The sequence below is a fragment of the Thunnus thynnus genome, chromosome 4, assembly GCF_963924715.1.
Source record: "Thunnus thynnus chromosome 4, fThuThy2.1, whole genome shotgun sequence".
Lineage (NCBI taxonomy): Eukaryota > Metazoa > Chordata > Actinopteri > Scombriformes > Scombridae > Thunnus > Thunnus thynnus.
In genome coordinates this window covers 11,745,312-11,758,892 of record NC_089520.1, presented here as the reverse complement: position 1 = coordinate 11,758,892, position 13,581 = coordinate 11,745,312, and the positions used below count along the sequence as shown (strand labels likewise).

General features: G+C 42.9%; 1 protein-coding gene across 1 annotated transcript; it reads left to right on the top strand.

The window, feature by feature from the left end:
* Positions 1 to 240: 240 nt before the first annotated feature.
* LOC137181189 (potassium voltage-gated channel subfamily A member 2) lies at positions 241 to 13,563 on the top strand. The gene is made up of 2 exons (XM_067586713.1): positions 241 to 6,667; positions 7,638 to 13,563. Exon 2 carries the CDS (start codon positions 7,775 to 7,777, stop codon positions 9,269 to 9,271), a length of 1,497 nt encoding a protein of 498 aa, XP_067442814.1. The 5' UTR covers positions 241 to 6,667; positions 7,638 to 7,774; the 3' UTR covers positions 9,272 to 13,563.
* Positions 13,564 to 13,581: the final 18 nt, after the last annotated feature.

The window sequence follows — 13,581 nt, the reverse complement described above, 5'->3', positions numbered from 1 at the left end:
TGAAGCTTTACATGTCTGGTCATAGTATTTGTAATCTGGTTCACTGCTTATTTGATCAGATAGTTTCTAGTTTCTAATATAAATCTAAATTTGATCATACGTGGACTGTTGTGCAAAGCCAAAGTTCTTTATTGCTTCTTTTGTTGAATGAAAGAAAAACATGTTAAGTATCGAAGAGTATTGTTGTCTTGGTATTTGCGCTGAAACTCCGTTACTGAGGCTTGCATGTCACTAAACATGATTCGACATGCAGAATGCAGCATTAACAAAAAAGGATGCACACTTATGAGTTTAATATGCGTGTGTCTGCTAGTTTTAAAATGTGATGACATGTCTAATTGTCCCGCAATCCCTCTGTGAATGTCTGAGTGTTCGTGTGTGTGTGTGTGTGTGTGCGCATATGAATGAGCATGCTTGACTGCTGCACAGCTGTAAGACGGTCACAGCTGGTACGCCTGAATGCACTCGACTGTGGGATCCTGGTCATTGGAAAACAGAAAGTACTAGAGAGAACGCGCTCGCACTGCAGAGCAGAGGGAAGACACTCACATATGAGCCTGCATGCATGATACACAAACACACACACACACACACACACAGATGCAGAAAAACGCAAACAGTCAGCTCCACAGCTGGTCCTCTCCGACACGGCCGCTCCGAGGCAGACGTGAGAATCTGAGCCCAGGATCGTGCTCAGTCGGGGTGGGGGGTAAAGGAGACCCCGGGCTTCCCCCTCTCTTCTCTCGTTTCCTTGCTGTCCTCATCATGCCAACATTCGCCACATGAGAGGAGTGATGCCTTGCAGCAGCGTGCTTCCTCTAATGATACCCAGCACGCCAACATGGGGAGTGTCTGCCAGGAGAGGTGCCGCTTGTCATCCTTGAACTTTACCAAAGCTTGTTCGTGACAGATCAGGGAGGAGAAGACAGTGGCTGTATCCGGTGTAATTATTCACAGTTTTGCACATTTTTCTTCCTGCGCTGATGATATTTTTATGTGGTACAGTTTCTGCCCTGAAACTGTAACTCAGTACTGCCAAAAATAGAAAACCATGAGATATATTGCCATTATTTCTCTGGGTGCCATTCATCCATCTGCTCTTTGGAGAACATGTAATGGCACTCTGGGGGCTATTCATAAAGTTCACTCTCCTGCATCAAGACTCAGTGTTCAGTGCTTTCAGTGAGACAAAGGAAAGCTATGTCAGAGAGCATATATCCCTCAACCCCCTGGAGGGGAAGACATATATTAAAGCTAACAGTGAAACCATTGAAGAGTCTCCTATAGGCAACTGTACCATAAACTGGAAAACTTGTCCCAGGTGTGAAAATGTCAAACAAGGATCCACATGTTTTACACTTTTTCTAACCACTAATCCATCTTTAACTAATGCAGCTGAGTGCAGGGAACTGAAAAGTGCTTTGTCATTGTGCTGTAACTTTACCTGAAATATCCCGGCGGCACCAGAGATGCTGTAGGCGTGATGTCACTGCTCAGCCTCCTCCCTCTGCTGGCTCAACTGCCCCTAGAGATGGTCTCCGTAGCAACCGAATGAGGCTGAGCAAAAGATTCGCCTAACTACAGTGACAATGCTGACTGTGGACAATTTTCTTTTAGGCCCTTTCCAGGAGTCTTTATCTTAAACTTGATTGAAACAATTAATATTATTAGGAGGGAAAGTCAGATGTGTGAAAAAAGGTCTTGTGACCCTGGAAACTGTGTAACTCTGGCTCATCCCTCAGGTGTGCTGTGAGTCAGAGAGACTGCCAGGTCCAGCAGCAGCAGCAGCAGCAGCAGCAGCAATGTCGACTGCAGATCAGAGTGCTGTGCGAGACTGAGGAAAATATTTTGGTTCCTTGAGCCGCTGCCAAACAAAAAGCCGAGGATTGCATCATCACAGTGACACAGTAGCTGTCACTGTAAATCCCACAAGTCCCATAATGTGCATCTGTGCTGCAGCAAGCAAACACTGCAGCTTTTTCTTTCTAAAACAGACCTGAATATGTGTGTTGCTCACACTCTTATGCCAAAATGATCTCATGCACTCATCTATCAAGTGAAAATGGAGCAAAACCTGGCTTTGCTGAGATAGTCGGGGGGTGAAGCAATATGCTGCGATAGGTCTCTGCTGCATGCAATGCATCAAGTAAACGTGTCCCCTTTCAGAGCCTCACTGTAGCTTATTGTCACACAATCAGTGTTATTTTTGTTTCCTCGTCCTCATACAAAAGGAATCTTCTTTCTAGTATGACCTTGGTGTCATTTAACCCAGTGTTCCTGAAGCAAACGCTTACCTGGACTTGAATTTCACTCACCCATACAGACACACTGAGTAATGCAGCATAAGGGTATCCCTGCAACAGTGACACTGACTCACTCACGGACTGACTCATAATCCTTCCCTTCAGCATCGGGATCGCTCATCGAATATAGAGAAAATAGAAAAAAAATTATCTTTTTTTTTTTTTTGGTCATTTTGCTGCTGTCAGTGCAAATATAAAGCATGCACGTGTGTCAGTCAAGTGTTGCATGCGGTAACTTTCGACTTGTGTGGATGTAGCACACAGACACAAATGTATACAGGTAGTGACATTTATTCTACAAACCTACAACTTCAGATATATACGCTTGTGAAGATTTTTGCGAGGTTATCTGGCTAAGTAAGATGCAGCTTGGCAGTATACTGCAGTGGACGAGTGTCCTTGTGTCTCTCCTGGAGTCTGGCTCTTTTCCAATGTCTGCCCTCGTCCTGCTGGGCCTCAATCTGACGAGCACGACTCTCCCTTTTTCTTCTCCTCTCTCTCTTTTTATGTTCTCTCGCTCTCTCTCTGTTCCTCTGCCCCTATCCCTCTCTTCTTTATCTCAATTTCTTCTGCCTCAGATGTACTGTTAGCTCCAGGGGACAAAGAGAAGGACACATGGAGCTGCACTGATATATTTGAGTACCTAAGCCCCCTCTTTATATTTATTGGCTCCACTTTTTCTTAGTTGTATGTATAACCTGGTCTCTCTTGCAGGGACTCCTTGGTTTCTCTCTCCTGAGCAGTGATGCTGGAATGACTCATCTCCCAGAGTGTTAAATAAATTGAGTCTCAGTGAAGATGCATTGGGGAAAAAAAGTGTTTAGCAGCGAGGTTGTGGGATTGCAAGATACCTTGAGGAGTGACAAAAAAACATGGTAAAACAGTAAATTGTCAGAATGTATAGGATGAGATCATTCTAGCATAAGATTATCATTTAATATGTTGATGGTTTTGCATGAGAGAATTCGCTAATGAGGAATTATACATGGGAGAGTATTGCATCATCATATCTAGAAACAGAAAACCTGTTTTAAGGCAGCAAACAATAAGACTGAACATGATATGCAGAGCTCATCTGCTCCATCTTATCGCCTTATGCTGGACAGTGAGTTAGTAACAGGCAAAGCAGGGTCGTGGATTGTGGGATCATGGTAGCGTTTGGACCTTTTGCTCGTAGCCTTTCATACAGTATGTGTGTGTGCTTGAAACCTGTGGCTGCTGCAATGCAGTACCAAGGAGGAAGGAGGTGCAATAGACCACCAGTGACCATAAAAAGAGCACTGCACTCCAGGGACTGGGTTAAACAAGCACTGACACTTGCAATTGGTAGATATGTCACATGGGAGCTTTGGACAGCTAATTGTCCAGTAATTTTGAAGCTACTGACCAAATGCATGTCTTCTGTAGCACCAGGCATTGAAACTGGTACAGAGAAGAAAATGTTCCTCAAGCACTTTTAGGCAGATCAAGTAGAAAAGGAACCAGTATATTAAAAGCCTAGAGAAGGAGGAGAAAGGAGTCACACTATATTAGTTTCAAACAGCGACTAGTTTCAACCTCAAAGGGTCTTTATCTGTGCTGAAAAAATAAAAACAGATTGATTACACCTCTTACTCTATCTAGACAATAAACTGCAAGTAAGTAATACTCTCTCACACTAGGAAATGACCAACAAACATTTTTATTACCGACTAAAATGTGCCTTTTTCACCAAGCACTTTATTAAACTGTCAAGCACTGAAAGTTACCCACTAATGTCTTGTTCAGTTCATCTTGTTCATCTAGATACGCTGCAATTCACTGGTCAAAATGAGGAGATATATATGAAGTTCAGAATGAATAGGTCAAGTGTGGGTAACATTAGACATTTGCATCCTCCTCGTTGCATTTGATGACAATAAACCTAAATGTTCTTACTCCTACTATGAATAAAACAACAGTAGAACAAGTTGGCCTCAACAGCAAGTGAAGAAACGACCTGTCATTCAGCTCAAGGCTGAGCAATAATGATGTTATAATGAGTTTTGTCAGTCCTCAAGTTCATTTTCACTCCTCCCTGTTCCTGCGCCAAAACATCTGATGGAGACAAGAACAAGTCCTGAAATCAATACCTCTTGGAAACAAATTCATTGTTGACACCATCATCTGCCAACTTACACAACCCCCCATTTTCACATCCCCGTATTATTAAAACTAGCACAGCGTTTAGAGTGCTGGGACCCTTCGCTTTTAATTAAAGCAAGCCGGCTAATGCAAAGTGAACTGAGCTTCAGAGCCTGCATTAACAGTCTTTGTAACGGTCCCATGACTCATAAATAATGGCTGTGCTGTCATGAGGAACCTGGGAAAGCCATTAAGGGATAGTGAGAGGTATCCGCATGTGTGGCAGCAGGCAGGCAGGCAGGCAGGCAGACAGAAGGGACGAGGCTGGAAGCCTTGATGGTCTTGGGTCTGCCAGGAGTAACCTTGGCAAAGCCGAGTCTCACACAAATCACCGTGCTGGTCCCCCCCATCCCCACCAGTTTCCCCTCCTTTACGTCCTCCCCTCCACGACCAAGGGTTTCCCGCTGACCTTTGGCTTCTCTGGCGGTCATTTTTGGCCGCGGTGCTTCCACTCCCAGCTCTAGTATTGATATTGAAGAAAGGATTTACAATTGATCTCAGTCTGTTCTGAATACAGCAGGGCACAATGATGGAGGTTTTGCTCTATTTTAGTCACCCTCTTATCTATTATTTATAAAGCTTGTTGCCAGGAAAGGTTACAAATATAACTGCTGTGGGGGAAAAAAAAAGAAAAAGGAAAAAATAACAAGAATTACATGTCAGAAAGTGAGTCAATAATCATTGTTGCTTCTGTATTTGACAGTAAATCCAACAAATCAACATCAAAGTTCAGAACATCTACCTGAATTAGAAAAATGAAACATGCATTTCAGGTAGTTTATGATGAATAAAATGCAGCAAAAAGGTTTAAATAAAAGCTTTTTGTCTGTAAATTTGACATTGCAGTTGGAAGGATATATCACTGAGTGAACATGTGTAACAGACAGCAGTGCAGCTGAACAATGCTGAAGATGTGTACCGCTTTAAATTGCCCACACTGCAGATAAGGTGAGGAGTGGTAGCTACAGTGCGGATGGAGAGCGCGTTTTTTCGCCCTTGCCTTCTCCATCACCAGCACGTCTCTTGGTATGCATAGCAATGCCCGACTGCAGGTTTGACTAAGCTTTATATACCAGCTCAGCGGCCACTGCTGACTGCAGAAATATTTCACCCTAAATGTTTCTTTCACCTTACAAAAAAAAAAAAAAAGAAAGCCCCTCTCACCCTCCTGCCGAGCTGAAACCATGCAGGACCAATAAAGGCCGCTTTATATGTGTTATAAGTGTGTGTTAGTGCGTGGGGTTCTGGATCAGTGAAATTGCATAATCTTCTAGCCCACTACGTAGGGCGATTCTTTCATGCATGTCGTTTCAAGTCAGTGTCTTGCAGACGCTTTTCTGCTCACCATGTAGGCTATTAGGAGACTACAGGACTCTCAGATCTGCCTCTGCACTAAACGCTGGGACTCTGCCAGAGCATCTCTGCAGCTCAGACACTGGCTCCTTGTCGAGATGTGTTTTATGTGGCGGGTGCATGCCTAAATAGGAAATAAAAAATGCAAATTGGCTGGGTGACGCGTGAATACATTAAAAATAAAAATAAAAATTCTGAGCGGCAGATTTATTCAGAAATGAAATTGATGCACATGTCCCAGAAGGCGTCTAATTATTAAATCTAAGTTAATAAGATTATCTTTTGTTTAAGCTCCCTCCCTCATCTTCCTCGCGTTGCTCTTCACTCCCCTTTGCAGATGTTGCCTCTGTGAAGCACCTTATCAGGACTATTTACCTTTGCGGCTGTCTGCAGCCAGAGCTCGTCATACAGTCAGTCAGTGTGGCGTGGAGGGGAACAGTGGAGGCCGATCATTCTGCTGATCCCAGCACCTTCGGTTATTAAGGGAAGCACCAGCACCTCCTTGATCGGTTCCCTCCTCCCTTTTTTTTTTTTTTTTTTTTTTTTTTTTTTCTTTTGCCCATCGCCATCCCACGACAGCCTACCCGGAGGAAAGGAGTCAGGGAGGGGAAAGCGAGGACACACCCGCACATAGCTACTGTACCCGGTGTACACGGCGAGGATGCTGCAGACAACATGAGGTGAATATCATCGACTGTCCCAAATTGGAAATTCTTTTTTCTTTTTTTTCCTCCCACCCTCGCTGAAGACAGAAGACCTGATTGTCGCAGCTGGTTATTCACCTTCCCTCCTACCAGTGTCCAGCAGGAGCATCAACTCACATCCAGATATGAAAAAGATGTCTGCAGGTATGTGTGAAATCAAGATTACGTTTACCTATCATCTCTGAATTTGATTAAATATGTTTGGTTGTTTTTTTTGTTTTGTTTTTTAAAGTCGTGGCATGTTGTAGTTTAATGTACTGCTTTGCACTTCACTGGAAAACGTGATGACAGAAAATAAGCCTGCAGTTCTAAATGTGTTGTATGTTTCATTAGGATTTTATTCACTAAAACTGTCCTCCTATTCTTTTAGTGGAGATGATGCAGAGAGATACAGTTTTTCTCTTGGAACCTATTTTCTTCTATGGATAAATTATTTATAGGTGTTTTTGAATATTTCAGAGACAGGCACCATTTCAAGACTAAAATGCTCCCAACAAAACAAAACTGGTGTCAATTAATCTGAGGCATTTGGGTGTTTGCTTGGTGCAGCAGTAAATCTTGAAAGCGTCTCGTACATTTTTTTGTGTTTGACTGCAGTGGTTTTCTATGATATTCTAGACAGGATGCTGTCTGTATGAATTGGGTGCCTGCTGCATTGCAATATTCATGCATGGCTTCACTGCAAAAGGTAGTCCCATTCATCTCAGTGGATATTGTCCATTTCAGCAGATCAGTGTCCTAATTTATGAGCTTCTGTTCGTTTAGATGCCAGTTAGCCCCTGAGTTTACCTGCATTGAGGCAATTTATATGCAAGGTAGATTGCTTATTAGCATATTAATTTGCCCAAGTCAGGAGCAGGAGTGTCAGCCTCAAGTTTCCATGAGATGGTTCATTTTGGTATCGACTGCTTTCTCGCCTTACATATCATATCAAATCTTATGACATTGTTTCAGAGGGTGGTTTCATGTTCATCTATTTTGAGTTGTTTGCTCTTGTAGCTAAAGCAAATTCCCGACATCTGTGGACTAAATGGAAGAAGTATTGAGTGTTTAATTATGTCTTAGGTTTACCTGACCTTGTTGTCTGTCTTTGCTTTGTCTGTCCTACATGCAGTCAGATCCTAGGTGACATCCTGTGGCCGTCAGGTCTTTACGGTGTTGAGCCCCCTCCCTCTCCTGGCCCCTGCCTGCAGTTCTCCAGGCTGCAGGACCCAGACTCACTGAAAAGTGCAGGCCTCCTCCCCCCGCAGAATGACTGTTGCCACAGGCGACCCCTCTGATGAAGCGGCTGCACACCCGGGGCACCCGCAGGACTACGACCCTGAGGCCGACCATGAGTGTTGTGAGAGGGTGGTCATCAACATCTCAGGGCTGCGCTTTGAGACTCAACTCAAAACCCTCTCCCAGTTCCCAGAGACTCTGCTGGGGGACCCCAAAAAGAGGATGCGATACTTTGACCCGCTGAGGAACGAGTACTTTTTCGACAGGAACAGACCCAGCTTTGACGCCATATTGTATTATTACCAATCAGGGGGCCGGCTAAGAAGGCCGGTCAATGTCACCCTTGATATTTTCTCAGAGGAGATTCGCTTCTATGAGCTGGGTGAGGAGGCCATCGAGATGTTCAGAGAAGACGAGGGTTTCATCAAGGAGGAGGAGCGTCCTCTTCCTGACAATGAGTTTCAGAGACAGGTGTGGCTGCTGTTCGAGTACCCAGAGAGCTCAGGTCCTGCTAGGATTATTGCCATAATCTCTGTAATGGTCATCCTGATATCTATAGTCAGTTTCTGCTTGGAGACCCTTCCCATTTTCCGCAATGATGAGGATGAAATGCACAAGTCTCATGCGGAAGTCTTTTCACCTGAGACCAACACCACAATCATCAGCTACACATCAACCTACTTCACCGACCCCTTCTTCATCCTGGAGACTCTTTGCATTATATGGTTCTCCTTTGAGTTTCTAGTGCGCTTCTTTGCCTGCCCCAGCAAAGCAGGCTTTTTTGGTAATATAATGAACATTATTGATATTGTTGCTATCATCCCTTACTTCATCACTCTTGGCACAGAGCTAGCTGACAGGCCAGAGGATGGTCAAGCGGGTCAGCAAGCCATGTCTTTAGCCATTCTCAGGGTTATCCGATTAGTACGTGTCTTCAGAATTTTCAAGCTGTCTCGTCACTCCAAGGGGCTTCAGATCCTGGGCCAGACCCTGAAAGCCAGCATGAGAGAGCTCGGCCTCCTCATTTTCTTCCTCTTCATAGGGGTCATCCTTTTCTCCAGCGCCGTCTACTTTGCTGAAGCAGACGAGCCAGAGTCACAGTTCGAGAGCATCCCAGATGCGTTTTGGTGGGCTGTGGTGTCCATGACAACAGTTGGCTACGGTGATATGGTCCCAACTACGATTGGTGGCAAGATCGTGGGTTCCCTCTGTGCCATTGCAGGTGTGCTGACCATTGCCTTGCCAGTGCCTGTCATTGTGTCCAACTTCAACTACTTCTATCACCGCGAGACTGAAGGTGAAGAACAAGCTCAGTACCTACAGGTGAACGTGCCCAAAGCCGATTCAGCCGAGGAGCTGAAGAAGAGCCGGAGCGGCTCCACCATCAGTAAATCGGACTACATGGAGATCCAGGAGGCTGTGAACAACAGCAACGAGGACTTTCAGGAGGAGAACCTTAAGACAGCCAACTGCACGCTGGCCAACACAAACTATGTAAACATCACCAAAATGCTCACAGACGTGTAGTCATCTGCTATTTCGTCTGCCGTCACAGCGGGAAATGTGGAGCTGAGCAACTGGATGGGACAGGTGGACAGCCTCCCATCTCACGTGTGCTGGAAAAATCAAGGCAATAGAATTCAGGATGTTATTGATGATAGACAGTGAAAAGATATATAACAAAAACCATTTGCTCACTCCGCGCTCATCCTGTCTTCACTCCTCACAATTTGCCCTTAAAACTTCTGATACCTGTCAAACAGGGTGAAATTTCAAATTCTGCATTTCTGCATGGAGTTGGCTTTATCTGTGTGGCTGTTTTAAAAAAAAAAACAAAAAAAAAAATGTCCCGCTCACAACAGTAGCCAACATTAGTGCACAAAAAGAAAAGAAGAAGAGAGAAACACAGCGGTGAAAAAATTAATTATTGCTTTCTAAGAATAAAAAAGAAAACAACAACACAACACAACACGAGCCCTGCTTTAGTCCCCCTGTCCCTTGGTCCCTCATTTCCCAAGCCACACTGCTCTGCCATGTGCTTTCTGAAAAAGCCCTATCCGCGCGCTACATATGCTGCTTCCTGGAGCCAATGAAAAAAAAAAAAAACTGTCTTATGCTTCACCATTTAGAGATAAAAGGATGTGTGAGCATAAAGCGAGCCCACTCCAGCGCTAATATGGCCTGCGGGTGACTTGTGACGAGGTTTGGTGGTTAAGTACACCACGTTATTTCAAGGATGAATGACAGCCATCAGCGCTAAGCTTATGGTTCGACACCTTTTTTTCCCAGTAGACATCAGTATCTGATGAATGACTGAGAATGGCCTTGACTTTTCACTGCTTTGGTCTTACATGTACTGTATGTATTGCAATGCAAGCTTCCCCCCTTCCATTCACCCAAACTGGTCTTACTGCAGAGCTTTGAGGACAACTTGAATGTTTCTTCTTGTTTTGTTTGTTTTTCACAGTTTCACACATACAGTACTTATTCATATAGATAGGTAGGTTAACTGTGACTTAACTGATAGCAGGTAGGTAGGTAGGTACTGTTAGTAGTAAATGTAGTCAGTAGATTATTGCATGACATTTTTATCTGAATGAGAATTTCCACTTGTTTCTCAACTGCCACTTGCTTCATTACATCACTGTATATTTGTCTGTACACTGCCTTCTATACGAATCCACACTTTTAAAAGGATGCCTGCAGGTAGCTGTAACAAGAACCTAAAGCTGTATGTTAGAGGATATCTTAAGGAATAATCACATGACCAAATCCTACACTTAACAGGATGCAGCGTCCTCGTCGATATTAACCATTCCATGTAGAAGTCATCGCCGTCAACTTTTGCCAGGTTGCTCTTAAACGTGTCGCAGCTGAGCTGTGATTTTTAAGGTGTAAACTCACACTCTAGTTTTGGACATTAATCCCAGTTGCAGATGTGATAGACCTGCAGTGCTGTCTTTTTCACAGGTTTGTCACATGATCACGTCCTCTTGATCAAAATAGCAACTTTTAAGGACATGTGTATAGAATAATGCTTCCCCTGAACTGCCTTTATCTGGGTTTACGCTACTCTCCTAGTGTTGCATGACCTCAAAAACATTCCTAGAAGCATGCATTTAAACTCAAAGAAGAAGCCTCTGAGACAAAAAAATTATAATTATTACAATAGATATATTTATTTCTTATATATAAATATATATAAAATATATGTATACAGACAAAACATATACAGTACACATCCTTTTCATCAGAGAATTAAAAAACTTAAAATAATAGCAATGTTTAAGAGAAAGCGAGAGCCTTTCCACAAAGCGCAGATCATTGCCATGATTTTGTTTTTAATGGTAATAATATTTGTTCTGAGCACTGTTTATATGTTCTCCTGTTTCAGAGCCTGTTCAGAGTGCCAAAGACACACTCTTACTAGCCATTTCAAAAGCATTTTCTTTAGCGGTGAGTTTTCCAGCAAATCTGACGCACGTCCTGGATTAAACTTTGCTTCACATAGTTCAAAACTGCCTTCTGGGAAATAGTTGTTGAGAGGCACAGCGTTGTTCAAAACTGTTTAATCCCTAACCCGAATCTTGTATCAGAAAGCTTTTTTCCTGGCGCTTAATTGGTCAGAACAGAAAGAGACTCTGGCTGTCCTCTGAGAAGTCTTGGATGCCAGGAGCTCAATCTGTTTTTAAAAGTTGGCATTAAATGTGAATTAGGTTCTGATTCTAGGATCGTGTCCAGCTGAGATTTTCCACCGTTCGCTCAACACTGCCAAGGTAACAGTCAAAGGCAGTAATGTCAAAATGGGAAGTGATAATTAGCAGCAGTGTAGCAGATATTGGCTAACCTGGGGTCCTCTGACTTTACTCCTGAGTCTCTTGCCTTTCTCCATCTTTTTCCAGATGTCTGAGGTAATTAGAAAGGTGATGGATTAGGAGAAGGTCTGTAGCACGAATTGTCCAAATGAACTCTGTTATGCCAGGATTTACATCTTTACTCTTAGCGTTTCATTCTGCTCACTACGGTCTTTAACCTGCAGTAGCAAAACGTTTTACGCCATCGCTGCCAATATATGCTCAGGACGCCTTGTCCAACTGCCTGACATGAGGCTTCTAAAGTCGTCTCTCTGTCCAAATCCGTGTTTGCTTTCATGTATCTTGAGAGGATTTTAGAGAATTTTAGTAAATAAACTGGAGTAGGTATATTTATTGCTCTCCCAAGAGTAGCAGAGAGATGGATTGAGATGTTAAAATGGTCAGTAACTCAAGGTAGGACCAGGTTCAATAGTTGTTTAGCAATATTCCCATAATCCTTTGGTGGAGGGGTCTGTGTGGAGCATGTAAATGTAGATGTATGTTTTTTTTTGTTTGTTTGTTTTTTTTTTTAACAAATTAACTGATAAACACTAGACCTCCACAGTCCAAGATCTTATTAATCATAAGTTGAGTATTGATGCGGGAGTGTTGATGCACAGCGATGAAGGAGTTGTGTGTGTGTGAGTTTGAGAGAGAGAGAGAGAGAGAAAGAGAGAGAGAGATAGAACCACTGAATGTCAGTGTCTTAGCCTGGTTGTACAGCTGCATTTACTGTATGCAACAGTCATTTGCATATCTGTATATGTGAAAAAACACACTCACAGTCTGACCAAAAATACGTGTCTATGCATGCAAATGCATTGTATCTTATGTCTTCATTCCATTTCTTTGGACAGCTATTTGTGATAAATGTTACTGACGCGTGTAACATTTATCTGTTGTGTTTGAAATTGGGCACGTTACTGTACCTCAGCCAAATTCACTGTAGCAACTCATACACTGGAATACACAATGTTGTAGTTGACAATTATTTCTGCTTAAAGCACAAAGACGAGCAGAATCATCCGCATCTCTCTACCTGCAGATTTAATCTGTAAAATGTTTTTAGTCAGTGGACACAAAGTCAATTAAAATGATCTTGTCTTGCTTTATGAGGAGCACCACAGCCTCTAAAAAAATATCATCTCTCACCCGCTGAGGGACCCACCAGCAAATCCATTCCCAGAGAAGGGTGCCCAACAGTGAATACACTGAGAAATCTATGCAGAGAATGATTATAAGCTGGTAGTTTGGGGGGTTAAAAGAAGATACTGATTATTGTGTTTTATCTGGCACCAATTATATGTTAATCCAGAAAGCTGGCAGCGCATCTGAAACAAACCTTTAAGCAAAAGCGACACACTTTGCAATATTCCGCTGCCGTACGTCAAACACTCACACGTTATGCTGAATGTGAATATGAACTTTCTGACCTTTTGGGTTTGTTTGACCTGCGATGTCAGCTCTTTGAGACGAGGCTCCTGCATAAAAAGAAACCGAGACAAACTCATACATACGGGAAACAAGATGATCAATATGCAATCTGTGTGCGTGTGTGTGCGTTTAAGAAAGACTGTCTCTTTTCGTTCGACCCCAGAGCCTGATAGTGTGGCATCCACTGAAACAATTTGTACAGTTGTTCACTCCCCCCCGCCCCGTCCTCCCCTCCATATCATAGAGGCCTGAAAACATCCATCAATGTGGGTACAGTGGATAATGGATTTTCTTTCTATGAAATGAAATGTGAGAGAATAATGTAAATAATAACCAATGGATGATGGAGCGAAAAACATGTACTATATACTGTATGTGAAGTCTGGATTTAAAAAAGTAGTATTATCTGCACTTTACAAGACAAAAAGGACAATCTATGGACAAGAAAACATGTGAAATTAAAATGCATATAATCCAAATGATCATAACCCCGACAAAGTAATATCAATAATGAAGACAATAATAATTCAACTGAAATTGTGTTCAGTG

Bases quoted from the DNA above. Each gene is read 5' to 3' on its own strand.
- LOC137181189 (XM_067586713.1), top strand. From the start codon at position 7,775: ATGACTGTTGCCACAGGCGACCCCTCTGATGAAGCGGCTGCACACCCG.